General features: G+C 64.2%; 4 protein-coding genes across 6 annotated transcripts; 3 read left to right on the forward strand and 1 right to left on the reverse strand.

Moving 5' to 3' along the window:
* Nucleotides 1–147: 147 nt before the first annotated feature.
* On the forward strand, nucleotides 148–3,570 carry NGDN (neuroguidin). Its single transcript, XM_080609012.1, has 8 exons — nucleotides 148–281; nucleotides 1,042–1,128; nucleotides 1,253–1,302; nucleotides 1,386–1,492; nucleotides 2,449–2,608; nucleotides 3,146–3,293; nucleotides 3,373–3,427; nucleotides 3,511–3,570. The coding sequence occupies exons 2-8, from the start codon at nucleotides 1,063–1,065 to the stop codon at nucleotides 3,528–3,530; spliced, it is 606 nt and encodes a 201-aa protein (XP_080465138.1). The 5' UTR covers nucleotides 148–281; nucleotides 1,042–1,062; the 3' UTR covers nucleotides 3,531–3,570.
* Nucleotides 3,571–4,231: 661 nt separating this feature from the next.
* Nucleotides 4,232–9,187, reverse strand: LOC308186848 (dehydrogenase/reductase SDR family member 4-like). Of its 2 annotated transcripts, XM_080609010.1 has the most exons (8): nucleotides 9,036–9,187; nucleotides 7,409–7,586; nucleotides 6,199–6,300; nucleotides 6,029–6,099; nucleotides 5,876–5,927; nucleotides 4,851–4,985; nucleotides 4,536–4,591; nucleotides 4,232–4,436 (listed from the first exon to the last, which is right to left on the reverse strand). In XM_080609010.1, exons 1-8 carry the CDS (start codon nucleotides 9,083–9,085, stop codon nucleotides 4,322–4,324), a joined length of 759 nt encoding a protein of 252 aa, XP_080465136.1. In that variant the 5' UTR covers nucleotides 9,086–9,187; the 3' UTR covers nucleotides 4,232–4,321. The 2 variants fall into 2 exon arrangements, with proteins under 2 accessions (XP_080465136.1, XP_080465137.1); XM_080609011.1 differs by lacking the exon at nucleotides 4,851–4,985.
* A 2,393-nt stretch (nucleotides 9,188–11,580) lies between these two features.
* On the forward strand, nucleotides 11,581–22,941 carry PSMB5 (proteasome 20S subunit beta 5). 2 transcript variants are annotated; one of them, XM_080609007.1, is made up of 8 exons: nucleotides 11,581–11,713; nucleotides 12,770–12,822; nucleotides 15,318–15,364; nucleotides 16,234–16,261; nucleotides 16,349–16,909; nucleotides 19,052–19,358; nucleotides 20,317–20,636; nucleotides 22,665–22,941. In XM_080609007.1, exons 1-7 carry the CDS (start codon nucleotides 11,596–11,598, stop codon nucleotides 20,604–20,606), a joined length of 1,404 nt encoding a protein of 467 aa, XP_080465133.1. In that variant the 5' UTR covers nucleotides 11,581–11,595; the 3' UTR covers nucleotides 20,607–20,636; nucleotides 22,665–22,941. The 2 variants fall into 2 exon arrangements, with proteins under 2 accessions (XP_080465133.1, XP_080465132.1); XM_080609006.1 differs by lacking the exons at nucleotides 11,581–11,713; nucleotides 12,770–12,822; nucleotides 15,318–15,364; nucleotides 16,234–16,261 and having other exon boundaries at nucleotides 16,648–16,909; nucleotides 20,317–20,644.
* Nucleotides 22,942–23,601: 660 nt separating this feature from the next.
* HAUS4 (HAUS augmin like complex subunit 4) lies at nucleotides 23,602–26,390 on the forward strand. The gene is made up of 7 exons (XM_080609017.1): nucleotides 23,602–23,640; nucleotides 24,515–24,546; nucleotides 24,637–24,851; nucleotides 24,943–25,029; nucleotides 25,469–25,593; nucleotides 25,703–25,771; nucleotides 25,853–26,390. The coding sequence occupies exons 2-7, from the start codon at nucleotides 24,519–24,521 to the stop codon at nucleotides 26,088–26,090; spliced, it is 762 nt and encodes a 253-aa protein (XP_080465143.1). The 5' UTR covers nucleotides 23,602–23,640; nucleotides 24,515–24,518; the 3' UTR covers nucleotides 26,091–26,390.
* The last annotated feature ends 545 nt before the right edge of the window (nucleotides 26,391–26,935 follow it).

Below are 26,935 nucleotides of genomic sequence, written 5' to 3' on the forward strand. Positions count from 1 at the left end.
GTTTTGGGGGGGATTTGGGGCGTTTTGGGCAGGATTTGGGGCATTTCAGGCGGGATTTGGGGCGTTTCGGGCGGGATTTGGGGGCGCTTTGGGGGGGATTTGGGGCGCTTTGGGGCGTTCCGGGGTGCCTGACCCCCCCCCAGGGGCTGTCCCTGCTGGGGGTGCGGGCGCAGGCGCTGCTGCAGTACCTGAGCGACCTGGGGCTGCTGCTGGCCGCCAAGTGCCGGGGGGGGGCCCTGGGGGCGCTGCCGGCCCTGCCCCGCCTGCTGGAGACCCGCCTGGTGAGGGGGCGGGGCCTGCGGGAGGGGGCGGGGCTTGTGGGGGGGGCGGGGCCTGAAGGGGGAGGTTGGGATTGGCCGATACGGCGCGGGTGGGGGGCGGGGGGTGAGGGGTTATCCGGTTCTTAAAGGGTTAAAAGGGGCGTGGCTTAATGGAGGGGGCGTGGCCTGGTGAGGGGGGCGTGGCCTGGTGGGGGGCGGGGCTTGTGGGGGCGTGGCTTTAAGGGGGAGGTTGGGATTGGCTGATATACCATGGGTGGGGGGGCGGGCGGTGAGGGGTTATCCGGTTCTTAAAGGGTTAAAAGGGGCGTGGCTTAATGGAGGGGGCGTGGTCTGGGTGAGGGGCGTGGCCTGGGGAGGGGGGCGTGGCTTGTGGGGGCGTGGCCTGAAGGGGGAGGTTGGGATTGGCTGATATACCGCAGGTGGGGGGCGGGGGGTGAGGGGTCATCCGGTTCTTAAAGGGTTAAAAGGGGCGTGGCTTAATGGAGGGGGCGTGGCCTAAAGGAGGGGGCGTGGCCTGGGGTGGGTGTGGCTTAACCCAAGGGGCGTGGCCTCGTTGCCATATAAGGAAGGACCCCATGGCCCCGCTGCTCCTTGAGGGGAGGAGGGGGCGTGGCCTAGCGGAGGGGGCGTGGCCTCGGGTAAGTGGGCGTGGCCTAGCGGAGGGGGCGTGGCTTCGGGCAAAGGGGGCATGGCCCCGAGGAAGCGGCCCCCCCCCCTGGCCACATTTTGGGGTAAATCCGGGCGTTTTCGTGCCCCGCAGGTGCTGGAGAAGTCGCGCCCCATGGAGCTGCGCCTCCGCTACCACCTGGACAAGCTCCTGCGGGCGGCGCCGCCGCCGGGGCGCCGGGTGGGCCCAAAATCCCCTGAATTCACCCCAAAAATCCTCCCCCCCCCCCCCACCTGACCCCTAAACTCGCCCCCGCACAATCCCGGCGGCGCCTGATTGATTGACAGCTGTCCATCGTCCCCAGGAGACGGCGACCCGCTGCGCTTCCGCCCCGAGCCCGGCAACATGGCGGGGGTGAGCGGGGGCGTTTTGGGGGGGTTTCGGGGGGATTTGGTCAATTCTTGGGGGGATTTTGGCGGTTTTTGGGGTCCCCGCAGGAGGAAGAGGAGGAGGAGGAGGAGGAGGGGTCGCACGCGACGAAGGCCCCGGGGCTGGGCGGGGGGCGGCGCTACGTGCCCCCCGCGCCTCGTGCCCGTGCAGTACGGTAAGGTTAATCCCCCATAATCCCTCCTTAATCCCCCATAATCCCTCAGTAATCCTTCGTTTCCCCCCCAATCCCCCTTAATTTCTCACAATTTCTCCTTAATCTGCCTATTTTCCCCTTAAATGCACCAAAATCCCCTCATAACGCCACCGTTTCCTCCCCGTTCTTTCTCTAATCCTCCATAATCCCGTTATTTCCCCCATAATCCCCCCATAAATCCCCATAATTTCCCCCTAATCCCTCCTAACTCCCCCATATTCCTTGCATATTTTCCCTAAATCCCCCCCAACGCCTCCGTAATTCTTCCAAAATCCCCTATAATCCTTCTGTAATTCCGTTTTCCCGTTAAATACCCCCAAATCTCTCTGTAATCCCCCCATTTTATGCCCTAACTCTCCCTAATGCTCTATAATCCTCCATAATCCCATATAATGTTCTCATTTTCCTGCTAAATACCCCGTAATCCCCCACAATCCCCCCTAAATCCTCCTAACACCCCCTAATCCCCCATAATTCCTCTATAATTCCCTCCTTTTCCCCTTTGTCCATCCATAATCCCTCTAATACCTTATAAACCCTCCCAATCTCTCCATTTCCCCCCCTTATCCTACATAATCCCCCCATTTCTCCCCCTAATCCCTTACAATCACCCGTAATCCTCCCGTAATCCAACATGATGTCCCCTGATCTCCTTAATCTCTCTTAATTCTGTCTTAATCTCCTTAATATTTTCCAAATTCCCTATAATCCCTCGATAATCCGTTCATTTTCCCCCTAAATCTCCCTAATCTCTCCGTAATTCCCATTTCCCTCACATTCCCTCCTAATCCTCCCATAATCCCGCCTAATCCCTCTTTAATCCCCCCTAATCCCGCTATATAATTCCCCCATTTTTCCCCTAACCCCCCCCCGTAATCCCCCCCTAACCTCCCGTCCTAATCCCGCCCTAATCCCAGACGAGGCGGGCCCGGAGCGGGAGCAGCGGGCGGCGGCGGCGGCGCGGCGCCGGGCCCTGGGCAGCGCCCTGGTGCGGGAGCTGCGGGACGAGCTGGGCGACGCCCCCGAGGAGGTGGGCGGGGCCTACGGGGACCGCCCCTCGCGGGAGGAGGAGCAGCGGTGAGTAGGCCCCGCCCCCAGCCCCGTGGCCCCGCCCCCAGCCCCGTGGCCCCGCCCCTTACCCCGTAGCCCCGCCCCCAGCTCCATATTGGGCACCACCGGACCCATTTCCCTGCCGGGGGGGGGGTAAGTTGAGGCTGGGCGTGCCCCTAGGCCACGCCCCCTCCCTTTAGGCCACGCCCACTTAAAGCCACGCCCCTCCCATTACGCCACGCCCATCTGACTGCACCCATCAGGCCACGCCCCCTCCCTTTAGGCCACGCCCACCATCGAGCCACACCCCTCCCGTTATGACCACACCCCTTAAGGCCACGCCCACCCCGACCACACCCCCTTTAGGCCACGCCCCCTTTAAGCCACGCCCCCTTTAAGCCACGCCCCCTTTCCTCCAAGCCACCCCGTGTCCCAGCAGGGGCCCCGCCCCGCCCCCCACCGAAGCCCCGCCCCCCACCGAAGCCCCGCCCCCTCGCAGGCCCCGCCCCCTCCCTCAGACCACGCCCCCCCGCTCTAAGCCCCGCCCCCCGGCGGCCATTTTAGGACGCGGCTGGAGGAGTCGCTGCTGGTGCGCCTGGGCGAGACGCGGCGGCAGCGGGCGCAGCGGCGCCGCCGGGCCCTGGGGGCGCCCCCCCTGGCCTCCATCACCCACTTCGGGGCCGCCGCCGCCCTCCTGGGAGCCCCCGAGCAGGTGGGAGCCCCCCCGACCCCCTCCCCCGCACCCCCCAGCACCCATGGGTGCCCCTTTCTCACCTCCCCCCCTCTTCCAGGTGGCGCCCAAGAGGAGGAAGGTGGCGGCCAAGAGGAGGGCGGGCAGGCGGCGCGGTGAGTCCTCCAACGTCCCAGCAGCCCTTGCGGGTGCCGCTCGCGCCGCCGCTTCCTCATCTCGTCTGTCCTCCTCCCTGCAGGTTTCCGGCGGCGACGCTGAGCCCGCCCCCCTCGGGAATAAAGGGGCTCGTTGGGAGGAGGCTCGTTAGTGGTAATTGGGGGAACTGGGGCTGCCAGGCTCCAAGATGGCCGCCTGAGCCTCAGCGTTGCCACAGGGGTGGCCTCAAGGGGTTGGCTGCCAGGCTCTAAGATGGCTGCCAGGCTCCAAGATGGCTTCCCAGCCCTCCATGTTGCCATGGCAATGGCGCCAGGATGGCTGCCTGAGCCTCAGGGTTGCCATGGCGATGGTCTCAAGATGGCTGCCAGGCTCTAAGATGGCTGCCAGGCTTTCAGCGTTGCCATGGTGATGGCGCCACGATGGCTGCCAGCTTCCAACATGGCTGCCTGGCCCTCACTGTTGCTATAGCAACGCCACCAAGATGGCTGCCAGGTCCCAAGATGGCTGCCAGGCCCCTGGGGTTACCGTGGTAACAGTCTCAAGATGGCTGCCAGCATATAACATGGCCGCCCACCCCTCACCGTTGCTATGGTGACCGCCCCAAGATGGCCGCCTGCCCCCGACATGGCTGCCCCCACGGGGCACAAGATGGCGGCCCGAGATGGCCGCCCATCCCCGTTGACACCAAGGGGCAGGCCCCAAGATGGCTGCCCCCTGCGGGTGCCGCCATCTTGCCCCGAGACCTTCCTCCCCCCCACAAAATGGCGGCCCCCACGGCCGCCATCTTGTCTCGGCTCCATGGCGCCAGTCAGAGGGGGGTTTATTGGCCCCGAAACGCCCCCAAATCCGCCCGGAATGGCCCCAAAACCGCCCGAAACGTCCCCAAATCTCCCCTAAAGGTGGGAGGGGGCGCCCCCGGCCACCACCACGGTCTCCCCAACCACGTAGTCGGCGGCGGGCGAGCAGAGGAACGTCACCACCGAGGCCACGTCCGATGGCGTCCCCAGCCTGGGGGGGGGGGGGGAGGGGCAAAGTGGGCGTGGCTCGCGTTAACCACGCCCCCTTTGGGGTTTGGCCCCGCCCCCTGCGACCCGTAGCCCCGCCCACCTGTCGATGCCCATGGCGGCCGTCACCTGCTGGCGCCTGGCCTCGTCCTCCCACAGCTGCAAGGCGGAAAGGCCGCGACGTCATGGCCACGCCCACCGATAAGCCACGCCCACCCCATTAGCCACGCCCCCGCGCCCAGGCCACGCCCCCTTCCTTAGCCACGCCCCCCACCCAGAACCCGCACGTGACTTATGCCCCGCCCCCTCTGCCCACACCCCTCGAGGCCCCGCCCCCTCCCCGAGGCCCCGCCCCCCTCCCCGAGGCCCCGCCCCCTCCCCCGAGGCCCCGCCCCCTCCCGAGGCCCCGCCCCCTCACGGCGGCGCTGAAGCGGGTGCGGACGAGGCCGGGGGCGACGGCGTTGATGCGGACGCGGCGGGGGCGCAGCTCCGGGGCCAGCGCCTTCACCAGCCCCAGCAGCGCCGCCTTGCTCACGCTGTAGGGGCCCAGCGCCTGCCGGCACCCCATAATAGGCCCTGACGTCACCGGCGGGGCCCGGCCACGCCCCCACACCAAGCCCCGCCCCCACCAGGCCCCGCCCCCACCCCCAAGCCCCGCCCATTTCCCATCAAGCCCCTCCCACAACCCCTGGCCCCGCCCCCAGCCCCAAGCCACGCCTCCCTCCCCCATCAAGCCATGCCCCTCGACATCAAGCCCCTCCCACAAGCCCCGCCCACTCCCCATCAAGCCCCTCCCACAACCCCTCCCCCACCCCACAAGCCCCACTCCCAAGCCCCGCCCCCTCCCCATCAAGCCCCGCCCACAACCCCACAAGCCCCGCCCCCTCCCTATCAAACCCCTCCCCCAAGCCCCGCCCCCTCCGCGTCAAGCCCCGCCCCTCGACATCAAGCCCCTCCCACCACCCCACAAGCCCCGCCCCTCCCCATGAAGCCCCGCCCCCTCCCATTAAGCCCCGCCCCCTCCCATCAAGCCCATCTCCCAAGCCCCGCCCCCTCCCCACCAAGCCCCGCCCCCTCCCGTCAAGCCCCGCCCCTCAAAGCCCCGCCCCCTCTCCCAAGCCCCGCCCCCTCCTCAAGCCCCGCCCCCTCCCCCAAGCCCCGCCCCCTCCCCCAAGCCCCTCCCCCCCACAAGCCCCGCCCTCCAAGCCCCGCCCCCTCTCCCAAGCCCCGCCCCCTCCCCGCCAAGCCCCGCCCCCTCCACCAAGCCCCGCCCCCACCCAAACCCCGCCCCTCCCCCAAGCCCCGCCCCCCTCCCCCAAGCCCCGCCCCCTCCCCCCCAAGCCCCGCCCCCCTCCCCCAAGCCCCGCCCCCCTCCCCCCAAGCCCCGCCCCCTCCCCAAGCCCCGCCCCCTGCCCCAAGCCCCGCCCCCTCGCCCCGGCTCACCGGGAAGGGCATGTACCCGGCCAGCGAGGACACCAGCACGATGGCCCCGCCCCTGCGCGACAAAAGGGGGCGGGGCGTCACCGAGGGGGGGCGTGGTCACCGCCAGGCCCCGCCCCCTTTCCCCCCCACAAGCCCCGCCCCCTCCCGGCTCACCCCCGGCGCTCCATGTGGGGCACCACCAGCTTCACCAGCATGGCCGCCGCCGTCACGTTCACCTGGAAGATCTTTTGGGGGGGGGGGCGTGGTCAGACAAAGGGGGCGGGGCTTGGGAGGGCGTGGTCGGGCAGGGGGCGGGGCTTAAAAGGGAGGGGGCGGGGCCGCACCTTCTCCCAGGCCTCCTCCTCGGCCTCCAGGGCGCTGCCCATGACGGGGTTGACGGCGGCGTTGGACACCAGGATGTCGATGGCGCCGTACGTGTCCAGGGCCTGCCCCATAGGGCCGTGGGGCGCCCCATAAGTCCGTGGGGCCCCCCCGGCGACCCACAGGGCCGTAGAACCCCCGTAGGGCCCCACAGATCCAAGGGATCCCCAAAAAGCCCCACAGCGCCCCACAGATCCACGGGACCACCCCCCAACCCCATAGCACCCCTCTGGCCCCATAACCTGCCCCTGGACCCACAACCTCCCCCCGGCCCCATAACCTCCCCCCTGACCCCATAACCTCCCCCCTGACCCCATAACCTCCCCCCCGGCCCCATAACCTCCCCCCTGACCCCACAACCACCCCCTGACCCCATAACCTCCCCCCTGACCCCATAACCTCCCCCCCGGCCCCATAACCTCCCCCCCGGCCCCACAACCTCCCCCCGGCCCCATAACCTCCCCCCGACCCCAGAACCTCCCCCCCGCCCCATAACCTCCCCCCCCACCCCATAACCACCCCCCGGCCCCATAACCTCCCCCCCGGCCCCATAACCTCCCCCCTGACCCCATAACCTCCCCCCAGCCCCACAACCTCCCCCCCGGCCCCACAACCTCCCCCCTGACCCCATAACCTCCCCCCCAGCCCCACAACCTCCCCCCTGACCCCATAACCTCCCCCCTGACCCCACAACCTCCCCCCGACCCCATAACCTCCCCCCGACCCCATAACCTCCCCCCGACCCCATAACCTCCCCCCTGACCCCACAACCTCCCCCCGACCCCATAACCTCCCCCCGACCCCATAACCTCCCCCCCGACCCCATAACCTCCCCCCCGACCCCATAACCTCCCCCCGACCCCATAACCTCCCCCCTGACCCCATAACCTCCCCCCAGCCCCACAACCTCCCCCCCGGCCCCACAACCTCCCCCCTGACCCCATAACCTCCCCCCGACCCCATAACCTCCCCCCCGGCCCCATAACCTCCCCCCTGACCCCATAACCCCCCCCCACCGGCCCCATAACCTCCCCCCCGACCCCACAACCTCCCCCCGGCCCCATAACCTCCCCCCTGACCCCATAACCTCCCCCCAGCCCCACAACCACCCCCTGGCCCCATAACCTCACCCCCCTGCCCCACACACCCCCCCCCCGTAGCCCCCCGGCTCACCGCCTGCACCAGGCGCTGCCGGTCCTGGGGCCGCCCCACGTGGCACACGACCCCGGTGGCCTCGAGCCCGCGGCCCCGCAGCCGCCCCACGGCCGCCTCCACGCGGGGCTGGCGCCGCGAGCTCAGCACCACGCGCGCCCCCGCCGCCCCCAGCGCCTCCGCCACCGCCAGCCCGATCCTGGGGGGGGGGGGCAGCGGGGCGCTGGGGGGGGGCTATGGGGTCTCTATGGGGGGCTGCGGGGGGCTATGGGGGGGCTATGGGGTCTCTATGGGGGGCTGCGGGGGGCTATGGGGGGGCTATGGGGGGTTATGGGGTGATATGGGGGGCTATGGGGTGGCTTTGGGGTCTCTAGGGGGCTATGGGGTGGCTTTGGGGTCTCTATGGGGGGCTATGGGGTGATATGGGGGCTATGGGATCTGTATGGGGGGATATGGGGTGGCTATGGGGTCTCTCTGGGGGGCTATGGGGTCTCTATGGGGGGCTATGGGGTCTCTATGGGGGGCTATGGGGGGGGCTATGGGGTCTCTATGGGGCACTATGGGGTCTCTATGGGGGGCTATGGGGCACTATGGGGGGCTATGGGGGCACTATGGGGGGCTATGGGGTGCTATAGGGGGCTATGGGGTCTCTGTGGGGTGATATGGGGTGCTATGGGGTGGCTATGGGGTCTCTATGGGGGGCTATGGGGTGATATGGGGGGCTATGGGATCTGTATGGGGGGCTATGGGGTGCTATGGGGTGGCTATGGGGCACTATGGGGTGGCTATGGGGGGCTATGGGGTCTCTGTGGGGGGTTATGGGGTCTCTATGGGGGGCTATGGGGGGCTATGGGGTCTTGGGGGGCTATGGGGTGATATGGGGTGGATATGGGGTGGCTATGGGGTCTCTGTGGGGGGTTATGGGGTCTCTATGGGGGGCTATGGGGGGCTATGGGGTCTTGGGGGGCTATTGGGTGGCTATGGGGTCTCTATGGGGGGCTATGGGGCACTATGGGGGGCTATGGGGTCTCTATGGGGCGCTATGGGGCCGCTATGGGGTGCTATAGGGGGTTATAGGGGCCTATGGGGGCACTATGGGGTGCTGGGGGGTCTCTATGGGGGGCTATGGGGGGCTACGGGGGGGGCTATGGGGTCTCTGGGGGGGTTATGGGGTCTCTATGGGGGGCTATGGGGAACTATGGGGGATTATGGGGCACTATGGGGCCCTGGGGTCGCTATGGGGTGATATGGGGGGGGCTATGGGGTCGCTATGGGGGATTATGGGGGGGGCTATGGGGCAAGGGGCTTATGGGGCTTGGGTCTGTGGGGCCAGGGGGAGATACAGGGCACAATTGGGTGAGGGGGTTATAGGGGATTATGGGGGATTACGGAGGATTAGGGGGGATTACGCGGGGAGTATGAGGGGATTAGGGGGCGCTGTGGGGATTTATGGGGGATTATGGGGGATTATGGGGGGTTATGGGGGATTATGGGGGGTTATGGGGGATTATGGGGGGTTATGGGGGGATTATGGGGGCTTATGGGGGGATTATGGGGGGTTATGGGGGGTTATGGGGCACTGTGGGGTGAGGGGATTACGGGGGATTAGGGGGGATTAGGGGTGCTGGGGGGGATTCCGGGCCCTCACCCGTCGGTGGCGGCCGTGACCAGCGCCACCTTCCCGGCCAGCGCCGCCATCGCGCCCCTCTGCGGGGGGGGGGGGCGGGGCCGGACGTGACGTCACCGCGAGGGGGCGGGGCCAGCAAAAATGGAGGGCAAAGGCCTCGGGGGACGCGTCCTCTGTGGGACTTCCGGCGGCCACTTCCGGATCTGGTAGCCACTTCCGGGTCTGGTAGCCCCCACTTCCGGTGGCCTCCTGTTAGGCCCCGCCCACGCTGGGGAAGGAAAGGGGGCGGGGCTAAAGGGGGAGGCTCCGCCCCCCGGGGTTTATTGGGGGTTCCTGGGGGATTATGGGATATTGGGGGGGTTATTGGGGAAATTTTGGGGTATTTTGGGATTTTTGAGAGGTTTATTGGGGCTTCTGGGGGATAATGGGATTTTTGAGGGGGGTTATTGGGGAAATTTTGAGGTATTTTGGGATTTTTGAGGGGTTTATTGGGGGTTTCTGGGGAATTTTGGGATTTTTGAGGGGTTTATTGGGGAAATTTTGAGGTATTTTGGGATTTTTGAGGGGTTTATTGGGGGTTTCTGGGGGATTATGGGATTTTTGAGGGGGGTTATTGGGGATATTTTAAGGTATTTTGGGATTTTTGAGGGGTTTATTGGGGGTTTCTGGGGAATTTTGGGATTTTTGAGGGGTTTATTGGGGAAATTTTGAGGTATTTTGGGATTTTTGAGGGGTTTATTGGGGGTTTCTGGGGGATTATGGGATTTTTGAGGGGGGTTATTGGGGATATTTTAAGGTATTTTGGGATTTTTGAGGGGTTTATTGGGGTTTCTGGGGGATTATGGGATATTTAAGTGGTTTATTGGGGAAATGTTGAGGTATTTTGGGATTTTTGAGGGGTTTATTGGGGTTTCTGGGGGATTGTGGGATATTGGAGTGGTTTATTGGGGGTTTCTGGGGGATTATGGGATTTTTGAGGGGTTTATTGGGAGCTTCTGGATTATAATGGGATATTGCGGGGGTTATTGGGGAAATTTTGAGGTATTTGGCGATTTTTGAGGGGTTTATTGGGGGCTTCTGGAGGATAATGGGATATTGAGGGGGGTTACTGGGGAAATTTTGAGGTATTTTGGGATTTTTGAGGGGTTTATTGGGGTTTCTGGGGGATTATGGGATATTGGAGTGGTTTATTGGGGGTTTCTGGGGGATTATGGGATTTTTGAGGGGTTTATTGGGGAAATTTTGAGGTATTTGGCGATTTTTCAGGGGTTTATTGGGGGCTTCTGGATTATAATGGGATATTGAGGGGGGTTATTGGGGAAATTTTGAGGCATTTGGGGATTTTTGAGGGGTTTATTGGGGTTTCTGGGGGATTGTGGGATTTTTGAGGGGGGTTATTGGGGAAATTTTGAGGTATTTTGGGATATTGGGGGGGGTTATTGGAGGTTTCCGGGGGATTATGGGATTTTTGAGGGGGTTATTGGGGGTTTCTGGGGGATTACGGGATATTTATGGGGTTTTAGGGGGGAATTTTGAGGTATCTGGGGACATTGAGGGAGATCCTGATGCATTATGGGATATTTAAGGGGCTGTGGGGGAGTTCTTGAGGTACTGTGGGATTTTGGGAGAGTTTCTGGGAAATTATGGGATATTTGGGGTTTTAGCGGGGAAATTTTGAGGAATTGGGGGATATTGGGGGGGCTTGGGGGGAACGTTCTGAGGCATTATGGGATATGTGAGTTTTTTTTGGGGGAAATTTGAGGTAGTACGGGATATTTGGGGGTTTGGGGAACGGTTCCTGAGGCATTGGGGGGGTGTCGGAGGGGTTCCTGAGGCATTATGGGATATTTGAGGGGGGGGTCGCGAGGTGTTGGGGGATATTTGAGGTTTTTTGGGGGGGTTCCTGAGGCATTATGGGATGGTAATAATGTATTGAGGGTAATTTTAAACCTTCCTCACCATCTTAATGGTAATTTAAACCTTTAATCACCCATTTAATGGTAATTTTAAGCATTTATTGCCGCTTTTAAAGGTATTTTTAAACGTTTCTCACCCTTTTAATGGCAATTTAGACATTTTGTATTCTTTTTAATGACAATTTAAACGTTTATCACGTTTTTTAATGGCAATTTAAACGTCTCTCGCCTTCTCAATGCTTATTTTAAATGTCTCTCACCGTTTTTTAGACTTTTCTCACCCTTTTAGACGTTTCTCACCCTTTTAGACGTTTCTCACCCTTTCAGACGTTTCTCACCCTTTTAATGGTAACTTTAAACGCTTTCCGCCACGTTTATAGGCGTTTCTTAACGTTCCTCACCCTTCTAGAGGTATTTTTTAACGCCTCTCACCATTTTAAAGCTGTTTTTAAACGTTTCTCACACGTTTTGATGGTAGTTTTAAGGTGATTCTCACCTTTTTGTCGGTCCTTTTAGCCGCCTCGCGCCCTTTCTCCTCGGCGCTTCCCGCCCTTTTTAGGCCGCGCTTCCCGCCCTTTTAGGCCCCGCCCCCGCGCTTCCCGCCCTTTTAGGCCCCGCCCCCGCGCTTCCCGCCCTTTTTAGGCCCCGCCCCCTTCCCCGGGGCCATGGCGGCCCCCCCCGGGCAGGACTGGTTCCACTGCAACCGCTGCTACCGGCAGGAGGGCGCCGGCTTCTGCCTCACCTCCTGCGGGCACCTCCTCTGCCAGCGCTGCCTGGGGGCAGGTAGGGCTGGGAAAGGGGGGTTCCCCTCACGGGGAGCCCATAAAATGGGTGTAAAAGGGGTCCCCCGATCCTTTATGGTCATAAAAGTTGCCTGTGAAAGGTTTCCCCTCACAAAACGGGTGTAAAAGGGGGGTCCCTCGGTCCCTGATCCCATAAAATGGCGGCTGAAGGGGGTCTGCCAATGGTTTTACCTCACAAAATGGGTGTAAAGCGGGTTCTTCAATCCCTAATCCCATAAAATGGAAGCAGAAAAGGGTCTGCCAATGGTTTTACCTCACAAAATGGGTGTAAAACGGGTTCTTCAATCCCTAATCCCATAAAATGGAAGCAGAAGGGGGTCCGCCAATGGTTTCCCCTCACAAAATGGGTGTAAAAGGGGGGGTCCCTCGGTCCCTAATCCCACAAAACGGCAGCAGAAAGGCGTCTCCGGACACATTTACCTCACAAAATCGTTTTAAAAAGGGGTCTGCCAACGTTTTTACCTCACAAAATGGCCTGGGAGCAGGTGGGGGCCCCGGGAGGCTGGAAAAGGGGGGGTCCCTTCATGGTGACCCCATAAAATGGGTATAAAAAGGGGTTCTTCAATCTTTAACATCATAAAATGGTGGCAGAAAGGGGGTCCCCAATGGTTTTACCTCATAAAATGCATGTAAAAGGGGGTCCCTCAGTCCCTAATCCCATAGAATGGCAGCAGAAATGGTTTTACCTCATAAAATGGTGGCAGGAAGGGGTCCTCTGATCCTTTAATGCCATAAAACGGTGGCAGAAAAAGGTCCGTGAATGGTTTTACCTCAAAAAATGGCTTTATAAAGGGGTTCGCCAATGTTTTTACCTCACAAAACGTTTGTAAAAAGGGGTCCCTCAATCCCCAACCCCATAAAATGTCAGCAGACAGTGTCCCCCAACGCTTTAACCCCATAAAACAATGGCAGAAAAGGGCCCTTCAGTGCTTTAACCCCACAAAACATTTGCAAAAAGGGGCCCCCGTACAATTTAACCCCACAAAACATTTTTTTAAAAAAGGGGGTGCTCAATAATTAACCCTTACCCTTACAGGTCCCTGCCCCGTCTGCGCCGCCGCCTGCCGCCGCTTCCCCCTCCCCGACCAGGTGAGTGCCCCCTGGGGGCCGCCATTTTGTTTACCCCCTGTGGGGGCCGCCATTTTGGATCCCCCCCATTCACCCCCATAGGGCTGCCATTTTGTTCCCCCCCCAATGGAGGCCGCCATCTTGGATCCCCCCATTCACCCCCATAGGGCCGCCATCTTGGATCCCCCCACTGGGGGCCGCCATCTTGGATCCCCCATTCACCTCCATAGGGCCGCCATCTTGGATCCCCCATTCACCTCCATAGGGCCGCCATCTTGGATCCCCCATTCACCTCCATAGGGCCGCCATCTTGGATCCCCCCACAGGTGGCCGCCATCTTGGATCCCCCATATACACCCCCATAGGGCCGCCATCTTGGATCCCCACACTGGGGGCCGCCATCTTGGATCCCCCATTCGCCCCCATAGGGCCGCCATCTTGGATCCCCCATATACACCTCCATAGGGCCGCCATCTTGGATCCCCACACTGGGGGCCACCATTTTGGATCCCCCATATACACCCCATAGGGCCGCCATCTTGGATCCCCCATATACACCCCCCATAGGGCCGCCATCTTGGATCCCCCATATACACCCCCATAGGGCCGCCATCTTGGATCCCCCCACTGGGGCCGCCATCTTGGATCCCCCATTCACCTCCATAGGGCCGCCATCTTGGCTCCCCCCACTGGGGGCCGCCATCTTGGATCCCCCATTCGCCCCCATAGGGCCGCCATCTTGGATCCCCCATATACACCCCCATAGGGCCGCCATCTTGGATCCCCCCCATGGTGGCCGCCATTTTGGATCCCCCATATACACCCCCATAGGGCCGCCATCTTGGATCCCCCCCATGGTGGCCGCCATCTTGGATCCCCCATTCACCTCCATAGGGCCGCCATCTTGGATCCCCCCACTGGGGGCCGCCATCTTGGATCCCCCCATACTAACCCATTGGGCCGCCATTTTGAATACCCCCCCCATGGGGGCCGCCATTTTGTCTCCTCCCCATTCACCCCCCGTAGAGCCGCCATTTTGTCCCCCCACCCAACGGCCGCCATTTCGCGGCCTCCCCGCCCCTCGCGCCCCCCTTTTGACAGCGAGCGCCGCCCTGCCGGCGGCCCGATTTACCCCTTATCCCCCCCCCCCCAGCCCCACGAGGCGCTTTTCCTCAAAAGCCCCGCCGCCGTCGCCCGCCAGCGCCTGGCGCACATCTCCCAGGTGAGCCAAATCCGGCGGATTTTCCCCCAAAAAAACCCTTCCCCCCCCCTTACCCTTTCTTCAAAGCCCTGAGCTCCTCCCCGCAGGCCTGGCGCTTCCAGCGGGCGCAGGCGGAGCTGCTGCTGGCCTCCCAGCGCCACGCCGCGCGCCGGGCCGAGGCGGCGCTGCGGGAGGCCCGCCGGGCGCTGGAGGCCAAGGAGAGGTGAGCGAGGCCATCTTGGGGGGGGCGGCCTCCCCCCGCCTTCGGCCTCCCCCACCCCCCGGCCTCACCGCTGCCGCCCCGCAGGGAGGCCGAGGCGCTGCGCAGGGAGAACGGGGAGCTCCGGAGGCACCTGCGGGAGGCCGAGGTCCCCCAGATCTCCCCCTTTTACCCCGCTTTTTTCCCCATTTAACTCCCCCTCTTCCCGTTCAGTCCTCCTTTTCCCCGTTCTATCCTTTTTCCCCTTTTTACCACCCTTTTTTCCCCGTTTAAATCCCCCTTCCCCCCATTTTTCCCCATTTGGACACCCTTTTTCCCCTTTTAACCCCCCTTTTCGCCCATGTGGCCACCATTTTCCCCCCTTTGGCCACCCATTTTCCCCATTTAACCCCCTTTTTCCCCCTCTTAACCCCCTTTTTCCCCTTTTAACTCTCCCTTTTCCCTTTTTTAACCCTCCCTTTTCCCCTTTTAACCCCCCTTTTCCCTATTCAACCCCCTTTTTTTCCTATTTAACCCCCCTTTTAAAAACCCCTTCTCCCACATTTAACCCCCCCTTTCCCCCGTTTTACCCCAATTAAGACCCTTTTTCCCCATTTATCCTCCTCTTCGACTCTCTTTTTCCTTATTTGACCCGCATTTCCCCCCTTTTTATCCTTTTTAACCCATTTTCCCCCATTTAACCCCCCCATTTCCCTTTATTTACCCTAATTTTTCCCTATTTAATCAATCCTTCCTCATTTAAGACCCCCACTTTTCCGTATTTTACCTATTTATTCTCTATTTAACCCATTTTTCCCTGTTTAACCCCCGATTTCCCCTCAGTTTTCCCTATTTACCCCCCCTTCCCCATTAACCCCCCCCAATTTGTCCTTTTTTCCCCCATTTACCCCGCCAATTCCCCATTTCCCCCCCAATTTCCCCTTTCAACCCCCCATTTCCCCCTTTAACCCCCAATTTCCCCCTTTCTCCCCCCCAAATCCCCCCCCCAGGTCTCCCCAGGCTGGCGGTCGAGCAGGTGAGCCCCCCCCAACCCCCTTAATTTTTGGGGTTCCCCCCCCCCAGGTGCTCAGCACCCCAATTTCCCCCCCCCCCCAGGAACAGCACCCCCAGGCCCGTCGGCATCACCTCCCCAGTGGAGACAGGTAGGACCCCCCTTTTTCCCTAAAACCCCCATTTTTTCCCCAAAACCACCCTTCCCCCCCTCCCCCCCCATTTCCCCCAAATCCCCCTTTTTTCCCCCAAATCCCCCTTTTTTCCCCCAACCCCCCCCCTTTTCCCCAACCCCTCCCTTTTTCTCCCATTTTCTGGGACCCCCCCCCATTTTTGGGGAGCCCCAATTTTAAGGTTTTTCACCCTAAAACTCGCCACCCCCCCCCCCAGTGACCCCCCAGCCCCGGCGGCAGCTCAGCGGGCAGGTGGTGAGGTGAGCGAGACCCCCCCCCCCTCCTCGAATCCAGGAACGCCCCCAAATTTGGGGTTTTCCCCCCCAAAAAAACCGTGCCCCTCCCACCCACCGCAGCCGCTCGGCGTCGCTGGAGCGGCCCCCGCTCCGTGGGACCCCCACGTGGCCGGGTGAGCCCCCAAAATCCCCGGGTTTCACCCCAAAAATCCAACCCCCCCCCCCCCCTTCCCCATACACCCTAAGCCACCCACAAGCCCCGCCCCCTCCCCCTAAGCCCCGCCCCTCCCCCTAAGCCCCGCCCCTCCCCCATAAGCCCCGCCCCCTCCCCCTAAGCCCCGCCCCTCCACCTAAGCCCCGCCCCTCCACCTAAGCCCCGCCCCCTCCACCTAAGCCCCGCCCCCAGCTCCCATTGGAGCACCAGTAGCCCTAAAGCCCCGCCCACTCACCCAAGCCCCGCCCACTCACCCAAGCCCCAAGCCCCGCCCCCTCCGCCACAAACCCCGCCCCTCCCCCAAGCCACGCCCCCAGCCCCCCATTGGCTTCCACTACCCCAAGCCCCGCCCCCTCCCGCTTAACCCCGCCCCCTTCTGACCCCGCCCCTCTCCCCAGGCCCCGCCCCCAGCCTGCCCCACCACAGGTAAGCCCCGGGGGGGGGGGGGGCGCGGCCATTTTGGGGCGCTCCGGGGGGGGCTCCCCGCTCCCACCGCCCCCCTCCCCCCTCCAGGGCCGCCCCCCCGGCTCCCCCGACGCCCCCCTGGGCCCCGCCCGCCCCCCGGCCTCTCCCCGCCGCCATCTTGTCCCGGCAACCCCCCCACTTCCGGCCCGGCGGCGGAGGAGGAGGAGGCCGCTAGGTGACGTCACCGCCGGGCGGAAGCCGCCGCGTCACGCCCTCAAGCAAGATGGCGCCGCCGCGTCGCCCCTAGCAGCCGGCGCCGCCTTGCGCGCGCCCCCGCCGCGTTGCCCGGCAACCGGCGCCATCTTGCGCGCGCCCATTCGCGTTGCCCGGCAACCGGCGCCATCTTGCGCGCGCCCCGCCGCGTTGCCTGGCAACCGGCGCCATCTTGAGCGCCCCCCCGCCGCCATCTTGGGAGGCAAGATGGCGCTGGCCAGCGTCCTGCGGCTCCCCGCCGAGCCCCCGCCGCCCCCCGCCGCCTTCCCGCTCCTCGCAGCCCCCCGGGACCCCCCCGGCCCCCCGCAGAGCCTCGCGGCGCCGCCCTGGGGCACCGCGGAGCCCCCCGGACCCGGTTTGCAGCTCCTGCACGGAACCACCACGCTGGCTTTTAAGGTGGGGGGGGGTTGAGGGGTCTTTGGGGGGGTTTTGGGGGGTTGGGGAGTCCGCAAGCCCCGTGGGGGGAGCACAGAGCGCACGGGAGAGCTTCGGAAGGGTTTTGTGAGGGGTGTTTGGTTATAGGGATTCTGAAGACTCGCGGGGGGACCCCAAAATCCGAGGGGGGGGCCTAAAGATCCCTTATGGGACCCCAAAACCCCTTAGGGGGACCGCAGAACCCCTTGGGGGTGCCCTAAAGCCACTTGGGGGGACCCTAAAGCCCCTTGTGGGGGCCTAAAGTCCCGTTATGGGACCCTAAAACCGCTTGGGGGGGCACAAAATTTTTTGGAGGGGTCCTAAAGCCCCCTGGTGAGACCCCAGAGCCCCGTGGGGGGACCCCAAAACCTTTTTTGGGGACCCCGCCGTCTTATAGAAGCCCTTGCGGGTCTGGGTTAGGTCCGTAGCCACCCCCAGACCCCATGGAGGGGACCCCAAATTGCGTGGGTGGAATCTTGAGACCTTATAAAAGCTTCTGTGGGGTGGGTGTTTGGTCATAGGGACCCTAAATCCCCAAGGAGGGACCCCGAAGACCCCTAGGAGGACCCCAAAGTCCCTTTTTGGGACCCTAAATCCCCTTGGGGGTACCCCAAAGCCCCCTGGAGGGACCCCAAAACCCGAATGAAGCCCTTGTGGGGCTGATTTCTGCAGACAGGGAGCCTCCAAGGCCACCTCGAGACCTCGTGGTGGGCCTCCAAGTCCACCTCGGGGCCTCCGAGGCCACTTGGGGACCTCATGATGGGCCTCCGAGGCCACTTGGGGACCTCCAAGTCCTTTTGGGGACCTCATGGTGGGCCTCCAAGTTTACTTGGGGACCTCTAAGGCCACTTGGGGACCTCCAAGGCCACCTAGAGGCCTTGTGGTGGGCCTTCAAGCCTACCTAGGGGCCTCCGAGGCCACTTGAGGATCTCCAAGGCCACCTAGAGACCTCATGGTGGAACTCCAAGTCTACCTAAGGGCCTCCAGGGCCACTTGGGGACCTCACGGTGGTCCTCCAAAGCCACCTAAGGGCCTCCAGGGCCACTTGGGGACCTCGTGGTGGGCCTCTGAAGCCATGTAGGCACCTCGTAGTGGGCCTCCAAGTCTACCTAGGGTCCGCCAAGTCAACTTAGGGGTCTCTGAGGCCACCTAAGGGTCTCCAGGGCCACTTGGGGATCTCGTGGTGGGCCTCCAAGTCAACCTAGGGTCCTCCAAGTCAGTCTAGGGGACTCCAGGGCCACTTGTGGACCTCATGGTGGGCCTCCAAAGCCACCTAAGAGCCTCCAAGTCTACTTGTGGACCTCGTGGTGGGCTTCCAAAACCACCTAAGGGCCTCCAAGTCCACTTGGGGACCTTGTGGTGGGCCTCCAAGTCTATCTAGGGTCCTCCAAGTCAACCTAGGGGTCTCCAGGGCCACCTAACGGCCTCCAGGGCCACTTGGGGACCTCACGGTGGTCCTCCAAAGCCACCTAAGGATCTCCAGGGCCACTTGGGGACCTCATGGTGGTCCTCCAAGTCTACTTAGGGGTCTCCAAGTCAACCTAGGGGTCTTCAAGTCTACCTAATGGGCTCCAGGGCCACTTGGGGACCTTGTGGTGGTCCTCCAGGTCTACCTAAGGGTCTCCAAGTCTACCTAAGGGCCTCCAGGGCCACTTGGGGACCTTGTGGTGGGCCTCCAGGTCTACCTAGGGGTCTCCAAGTCTACCTAAGGGCCTCCAGGGCCACTTGGGGACCTGGTGGTGGGCCTCCAGGTCTACCTAGGGGTCTCCAAGTCTACCTAAGGGCCTCCAGGGCCACTTGGGGACCCGGTGGTGGGCCTCCAGGTCTACCTAGGGGTCTCCAAGTCTACCTAAGGGCCTCCAGGGCCACTTGGGGACCTGGTGGTGGGCCTCCAGGTCTACCTAGGGGTCTCCAAGTCTACCTAAGGGCCTCCAGGGCCACTTGGGGACCTGGTGGTGGGCCTCCAGGTCTACCTAGGGGTCTCCAAGTCTACCTAAGGGCCTCCAGGGCCACTTGGAGACCTGGTGGTGGGCCTCCAAAGCCACGTAGCGGCCTCCGAGTCCGCCTGGGGCCCTCCCCGTCCTCTCGGCGCCCCCCCAAACTCCCCCTCTCTCCCCCCCGCAGTTCGAGGAGGGCGTGGTGGTGGCGGTGGACTCGCGGGCGACGGCGGGCTCGTACGTGGCGTCGCAGTCGGTGCAGAAGGTGATCGAGATCAACGCGGCGCTGCTGGGCACCATGGCGGGGGGCGCGGCCGACTGCGGCTTCTGGGAGCGGCTGCTGGCGCGGCAGTGCCGCGTCTACGAGCTGCGCAACAAGGAGCCCATCTCGGTGGCCGCCGCCTCCAAGCTGCTGGCCAACATGGTGTACCAGTACAAGGGGCTGGGGCTCAGCATGGGCACCATGATCTGCGGCTGGGACAAGAGGGGGCCGGGTGAGGCCGCCGGGCGGGGGGCTGGGGGGGGTTGGGGGGGGGTTGGGGGCGGTTTGAGGGGGTTTGAGGGGGGATTGGGGAGGTTGGGGGGGGTTTGGGGGGGATTGGGGGCGTTTGGGGAGGTTTGAGGGGGGGTTTGGGGGGGGTTTGAGGGGGGATTGGGGGCGTTTGGGGGGGATTGAGGGGGGTTTGGGGTGGGGTTGGAGGGGTTTGGGGGGGTTGGGGGGGTTTGGGGGGGATTGGGGGGGTTGAGGGGGAATTGGGGGGGGTTTGGGGTGGGGTTGGAGGGGTTTGGGGGGGATTAAGAGGGGATTGGGGGGGGTTGGGGGGGTTTGGGGTGGGGTTGGGGGGGTTTGGGGGGGATTGGGGAGGTTGGGGGGGGTTGGGGGGGATTAAGGGGGGATTGGGGGGGGTTTGAGGGGGGTTTGGGGTGGGGTTGGGGGGGGTTTGGGGGGGATTGGGGAGGTTGGGGGGGGTTTGGGGGGGGTTGAGGGGGGATTGGGGGGGTTGGGGGTGGGGTTGGAGGGGTTTGGGGGGGTTCGAGGGGGGTTTGGGGGGGGTTTGGGGGGCATTTGAGGGGGATTGGGGAGGTTGGGGGGGTTTGAGAAGGGATTGGGGGGGGTTTGGGGGGGTTGAGGGGGGTTTAGGGGGGATTGGGGGGCTTTCGGGGGGGGTTTGGGGTGGGGTTGGGGGGTTTGGGGGGGGTTTGAGGGGGCTTTGGGGAGGTTGGGGGGGGATTGGGGGGATTGGGGGGCGGTTGGGGGGGTTTGAGGGGGACTTGGGGGGCTTTGGGGGGGGCTTGGGGGGGCGTTGAGGGGGTTTGGGTGGGGTTGAGGCCGTTCCTTTTGGGCTGGAGGCCTCCCACCGCCCCCATCCTCGGGGCAGAGGCCCCCCAAACCCCGCCGGCCTCCCCCCAACCTCCTTTTTTCCCCCCCCCGCCCCCCCCGTCCCCCCCCAGGCCTCTACTACGTGGACAGCGAGGGCACCCGCGTCCCCGGGCCGGCCTTCGCCGTGGGCTCGGGCGCCCCCTACGCCTACGGGGTCCTGGACCGCGGCCTCCGCCCGGGCCTCGGCGTGGAGGCCGCCTGCGAGCTGGCCCGGCGCGCCATCTTCCAGGCGGCGCGGCGCGACGCCTACTCGGGGGGCCGCGTGGCCGTCTACCACGTGGGGGCCGGCGGCTGGCGCCGCGTCTCGCGCCACGACGTGGCCGAGCTGCAGGGCCTCTACGGGGAGGCCGGGCGGGAGTGAGGAGGCCGCGCCGGAGGAGGACGGCGGGGGGTGAGGGGGTACGGGGGGGGGGGGTTTGGGGGGGTGAGGGGGTTTTGGGGGGATTTGGGGGGGTGAGGGGGTGGAGGCCGGCATGGGGTTAAGAAAATGGAGGCCATGGGGGGGTTGGGGGGGGTTTTTTTGGTTGAGGGGGTGGAGGCCGGGGTTTTTGGGGCGCTGAGGGGGTGGAGGCTGGGGTTTTGGGGGGTTTTGGGGGGGTTTTGGGTGCTGGAGGCCGCAGTTGGGTTAAGAAAATGGAGGCCACCGGGGGTTTAGGGAGGATTTTGTTCATTGAGGGGGTGGAGGCCGGGGTTTTGGGGCGGTTTTGGGGGGATTTTGGGGGTGGAGGCCAGCGTGGGGTTAAGGAAATGGAGGCCACCGGGGGTTTAGGGAGGATTTTGTTGATTTAAGAGGTGGAGGCTGGGGTTTTTGAGGGGTTTTGGGGGCGGTGAGGGGGTGGAGGCCAGCATGGGGTTAAGAAAATGGAGGCCACGGGGGGGTTTGGGGGGGATTTTGTTGATTTACGGGGTGGAGGCCGGGGTTTTTGGGGGGTTTGGGGGGTGGAGGCTGCGGTTCGGTTAAGAAAATGAAGGCCACCGGGGGTTTAGGGAGGATTTTGTTGATTTAGGGGGTGGAGGCCGGGTTTTTGGGGGAGTGAGGAGGTGGAGGCCGGGGTTTTGGGGCGGTTTTGGGGGGATTTTGGGGGTGGAGGCCAGCGTGGGGTTAAGAAAGTGGAGGCTACAGGGGTTTTAGGGGGGATTTTGTTGATTTAGGGGATGGAGGCCGGGGCTTTTGGGGGGCTGAGGGGGTGGAGGCCGGGGTTTTTGGGGGGTTCGGGGGGTGGAGGCTGCGGTTGGGTTAAGGAAATGGAGGCTTCGGGGGGTTTGGGGGGGATTTGGTTGATTTAGGGGGTGGAGGCCGGGGTTTTGGGGGGATTTCGGAGGGCGAGGGGGTGGAGGCCGGGGTCTTGGGGGGGGATGAGGGGGTGGAGGCCGGCATGGGGTTAAGAAAATGGAGGCTACCAGGGGTTTGGGGCGGATTTTGTTGATTTACGGGGTGGAGGCCGGGGTTTTGGGGGGTTTGGGGGGTGGAGGCTGGGGTTTTGGGGGGTTTTGGGGGGGTTTTGGGGGGGGTTTGGGTGGTGGAGGCCACGGTTGGGTTAAGAAAATGGAGGCCACAGGGAGTTTAGGGAGGATTTTGTTCATTGAGGGGGTGGAGGCCGGGGTTTTTGGGGGGTTTGGGGGGTGGAGGCTGTGGTTGTGTTAAGAAAATGGAGGCCACCGGGGGGGTTTGGGGGGGATTTTGTTCATTTAGGGGGTGGAGGCCGGGGTTTTTTGGGGGGGTGAGGGGGTGGAGGCCAGCATGGGGTTAAGAAAATGGAGGCCACGGGGGGGTTTGGGGGGGATTTGGTTGATTTAGGGGGTGGAGGCCGGGGTTTTTGGAGGGTTTTGGGGGGGTGAGGGGGTGGAGGCCAGCATGGGGTTAAGAAAATGGAGGCCACGGGGGGTTTGGGGGGGATTTTGTTGATTTAGGGGGTGGAGGCCGGGGGTTTTGGGGGGATTTGGGGGGGTTTTGGGGGATGGAGGCCAGAATGGGGTTAAGAAAATGGAGGCCACGGGAGGTTTGGGGGGGATTTGGTTGATTCAGGGGGTGGAGGCCGGGGTTTTTGGGGGGTGAGGGGGTGGAGGCCGGCATGGGGTTAAGAAAATGGAGGCCACGGGGGGGTTTGGGGGGGATTTTGTTGATTTAGGGGGTGGAGGCCGGGGGTTTTGGGGGGATTTGGGGGGGTTTTGGGGGATGGAGGCCAGAATGGGGTTAAGAAAATGGAGGCCACGGGAGGTTTGGGGGGGATTTTGTTGATTTACGGGGTGGAGGCCGGGGTTTTTGGGGCGGAGGCCGGGGCTTGATGGGTTTAAAAGATGGAGGCCGGGGTTTTTTGGAGGTTCCCGTTGGTCGGGGGGGCGGAGGCCGGGGCTGGGTTAAGGAAACGGAGGCCGCGGGGTTTTTTAATTGGTGGAGGCCGTTTTTGTCGTTCTTTAGGAGGCTCCCATTGGCTGACGAGGCGGAGGCCGCGCCCGGGCGATCCCATTGGTTGGAGAAGCGGAGGCCGCGGCCGTCCGGAGCGCCCCATTGGCCGAGGAGGCGGAGGCCGTGATCCATTTCGGAGGCTCCCATTGGCCGAGGCCGCGGAGGCCTCCAACCACTGCAGGGGGGGCGGGGCCACTGCGGAGATGGCCCCGCCCCCTCTGCAGTGGCCCCGCCCCCTCGGACGTTGTCCCCGCCCTCCGCATCCCATAAAGCTTTCTGATTGGTTCCAGCCCCTGTCTGTCATTGATGGAGGGAGCGGGATGGGGAGGGGGTGGCCATGTTGGATGGGGGGGCCTCAGCCAATGGTGGTGGGCGGTGGGGGGCACGTGACCGCTTGGCCCCGCCCCCTGTGAGGCTGGTTGGCCGAAAGCCCCTTCCTCACCCCATCCCATTGGCCATTTTGTGCCCCCCACAGCCAAATAAGGTAAAAAACAAAGGGGCGGGGCCTCAGGGGGAGGAGGGGAGGGCAGGCTGGGGCTGTCCCGCGAAAAAACCGCGGAGTTTTGGTTAAATTTGGGGCGTTTTCAGCGTTTTTGAGTCGCCGGGGGCCGTCAGTAGGCTCCAGAGTGAACGGGGAGGGGAGGGGGAGCGGGGACGGCACCGCGCATGCGCGGGGAGAACGGGGAAGGGAGGGGGAGCGCGGAGAGCGCTGCGCATGCGTCGGGGTTCAGCGAGGGGAGGGGGGAGCGGGGAGAGCTCCGGGAGGGGAGGGGGAGCGAGGGGAGCGGCGGGGCCGGGGCTGCGCATGCGCGGCGCGCTCCGGGAGGGGAGGGGGAGCGGGGGTGGGGCCGCGCCGTGCGCAACGTGCGTCGCCACGCCCCCGCCGCGTGCTGATTGGTTGGAGGGCGCGGGGGGGGCGTGGCCAGGCGGGAAGCGCGCGGAAGGGAGCGGCGGGAGGGGCCGGGCCCGGAGGGGGGTCGGTTTTGGGGTGAAAAAGGGGGGGATTGGGGCTGGGGGGGGTGTGGAGGGGCTGGGGGGGGGTATGGGGGTGTTGGGGCGGGAAATGGCGGGTTTGGGGTGAAAAATGGGGGATTTGGGGTGAGAAACGGGATTTTGGGGTGAGAAACAGGGATTTGGGGTAAAAAACGGGGGATGTGGGGTAGGAAACGCGATTTTGGGGTAAAAAGGGGGGATTTGGGGTCGTGAAGGGGGAATTTGGGCGTAAATAAGGCAGATTTGGGGTTCAAAATGGGGGATTTGGGGTAAAAAAGGGAGATTTTGGGTGGTCAGTGGGGGATTTGGGGTGAAAAACGGGATTTGGAGGTGAAAAACGGGGGGTTGGGGTAAAAAAATAGGGAATTTAGGGGGAAAATAGGGAATTTGGGGATAGAAAGGGAGATTTGGGGTAATAAATGGGGGATTTGTGGTGAGAAATGGGATTTGGGGTGTTTTGGGGTAAAAAATGGGGGTCTTGGGGTGAAAACTGGGGACTTTGGGGTGAGAAATGGGGAGTTTGGGGTTAAAAAGGGAGATTCGGGGTGAGAAATGGGGGATTTGGGGTGAAAAGGGGGGGGTTTGGGGTCAGAAAATGGGGATTTTGGGGTGAAACATTTGAAATTTGGGGTCGAAAAGGGAGCTCGGGGGTGAAAAATGGGAATTTGGGGTGAAAAAAGGGAGATTGTGGGGTGAGGAATGGGGAACTCGGGGTCAAAAAGGGAGGTTTGGGGTGAAAAGGGGGGGCGTGGGGTTAAAAAAGGGGGATCTGGGGCGAAACGTGGGAGGTTTTGGGGCGAAAAAGGGGGATTTGGGGTAAAACACACCAGCGCATCGTGGGTAACCCCCCCCCCTTGCCCCCCACTTAGCGCCATGACGGACCTGGAGGCGGAGATTCTGGGTGAGAGGGGCGGGGCCAAAGGGGGCGGGGCCAGCCGTCGTGTTAACTGATATGCTAATGAGATGCTAACGAGCCCCTCCCTCTCCGCAGGCCCGGCGCTGCCCCTGCCCCCCCCCGAGGAGCTCGGCCCCCACCCGGGGCTGTGCCGGCTGCTGGCGGCCCTGGGGGCGGGGCTCGGCGCGGCCGGGGGGCGGAGCCTGCGGCGGGCGGAGGCGGGGCTGGCGCGGCAGCGAGCCGCCTGGTTGGCCCGCGAGGGGCTCTGGAGGGCGGTGCTGGAGCTGCTGCGCGAGCCCCGCCCCCAGGGGGTGAGAAAAGGGGGCGGGGCTTAAAGGGGGCGGGGCCTAACGGGGCCCCAAAGCATCATGGGAAGGCCCCTCCCCTTTATTTCCCCCCCAGGTCCCGCCCACTGTGGAGGAAGCGCTGGCATTGGCCGAGCTGCGCCGCGGCCCGCCGCCATTGGCCGCTCTGCTGCCGCCGCCCCAGGTGAGCCCCGCCCCCCTTTCCGCGACGTCACGGCCGCGCCCCGTGACGTCACCGACCACGCCCCTCCGCCCAGCAGGACCCCGCCCCCCTGCGCCGCCGCCTGCTGCCGGCGCTGGAGCGGCGCCTGGCCGGGAAGGCGCGGGAGCTGGCCGCCTACCACCGGGGGGGGCCGTGACGTCACCGCCGGCCCCGGTGACGTCACCGAGAGGCCCCGTGACGTCGCCGCCGACGTCGCCGCCGTGGCCCGGGAGCTGGCGGCCGAGCGGCGCCGCCTGGAGGCCGCCGCCGCCCGGCGCCGCCGCCTGGCCGAGCAGCTGGAGCGCCACCGCCGCCTCTACCCGCAGGTACCGCGCCGTGACGGCGGCGGTGACGTCATCGGTGACGTCATCGGTGACGTCACAGGTGACGTCACAGGTGACGACAACGCCTCTGCGCGAAGGTTTTGGGGCGCTGCGGGGCGCTGCTGGGGCGGCTGCAGGAGGAGCGGGCGGCGGGCGCGGAGCTGGAGCGGCGCCGGGGGCGCTACCTGGAGGCCAAGGGGGCGGCCATGCTGCTCAAGATCCGGTGGGTGACGTCATCTCGGCGCAGTGACGTCGTCGCGGGTGACGTCGTCGTGGTGACGTCACGGTGACGTCGCCCGTCGAGCGCGACCCCGTCACGGTGACGCCCGCAGGTTGGAGGAGCTGACGGTGCTGCTGGACACCTACAGCCCCGCGGTGGTGGAGGCGCATCGCGTCATCAGGTGCGGCCCCCCGTCGGCCCCGGATCGCCCCACGCTATCCCGATACGCCCCGATATCGCCCCGATATGGCCCCCCCCGCAGGTCGCGCCTGGAGGCGGAGCTGTCGCGGGCCGGGGCGGAGCTGTCGGGGGCGCGGGCGGCGCTGGAGGCGCTGCAGGCGCTGGGCCCCGGCTTCCAGGCGGCGGCCGAGGAGTACGGGCGGCTCCGCGAGCGCCTCCGCCACCGCCGCTGGGCCCTGCGCCAGCTCCGCGGCCATGACGGAGGGGGCGACGTCGCCGATGACGTCACCGATGACGACGGCGACGGAGGCCCGGCGTGAGAGGGAAGGCCTCAAGATGGCCGTCGCGGGACAAGATGGCCGCCGGGGGGGGCAAGATGGCCGCCGGGGCAACCACGAGGTCTCCATGGCAACCACGAGGTCTCCATGGCAACAAAATGGCCGCCGTGGCAACCAAACGGCTGCCATAGCAACCACAAGGTCTCCATAGCAACAAAATGGCCGCCACTTCAGCTCCACCCCCTTGTTGCCGTGGTGACCGCGGTGGCTCCGCCCACGACGAGGCCCCGCCCCCCGTGAAGCCCCGCCCCCAATAAATTACCCCTCCCCTTTTGTACCCAGTTCTGGCCTCTGATTGGTTGGTCTGTGGGGGTGGGAGGGAGGGGCGTGGCCTAAGTGATTGGCAGCTCCTGGTGGGTGGTGATTGGTTGCGGGGGTGGGGGGAGGGTTCTACAGACGGGTGATTGACAGGCGAGGGCACTCAGCGATTGGTTATGGGGCGGGGCTTAAGGCTCCCTCAGGAGATTGATTGACAGGCGGGGGCGGGAGGTGATTGGTAAGGGGGCGGGGCTATGGGGACCCTCAGAGGTTTGATTGACAGGCGGGAACGCGCAGCGGTTGGCCACGGGGGTGGGTCCAGAATCTCCCTCATGGGCGTTTGATTGACAGGTGAAGCCGCGCAGCCATTGGCTCACAGCCCAAGGAGGGCGGGACCTCCCCTCAGCCTCCCTCAGCCGCTTGATTGACAGTCGACTCCGCACAGCGATTGGCTCGCCGCCCAACGAGGGCGGGACCCCTTTTCCCGCCCAACGCCTTGACTGACAGGCGGGGCCGCGCGGCGATTGGCTCACAGCGCAGTGAGGGCGGGACCCCGCTCAGCAGTTTGA

The sequence above is a fragment of the Anser brachyrhynchus genome (assembly GCF_964034855.1).
Source record: "Anser brachyrhynchus genome assembly, contig: SCAFFOLD_351, whole genome shotgun sequence".
NCBI classification, from domain to species: domain Eukaryota; kingdom Metazoa; phylum Chordata; class Aves; order Anseriformes; family Anatidae; genus Anser; species Anser brachyrhynchus.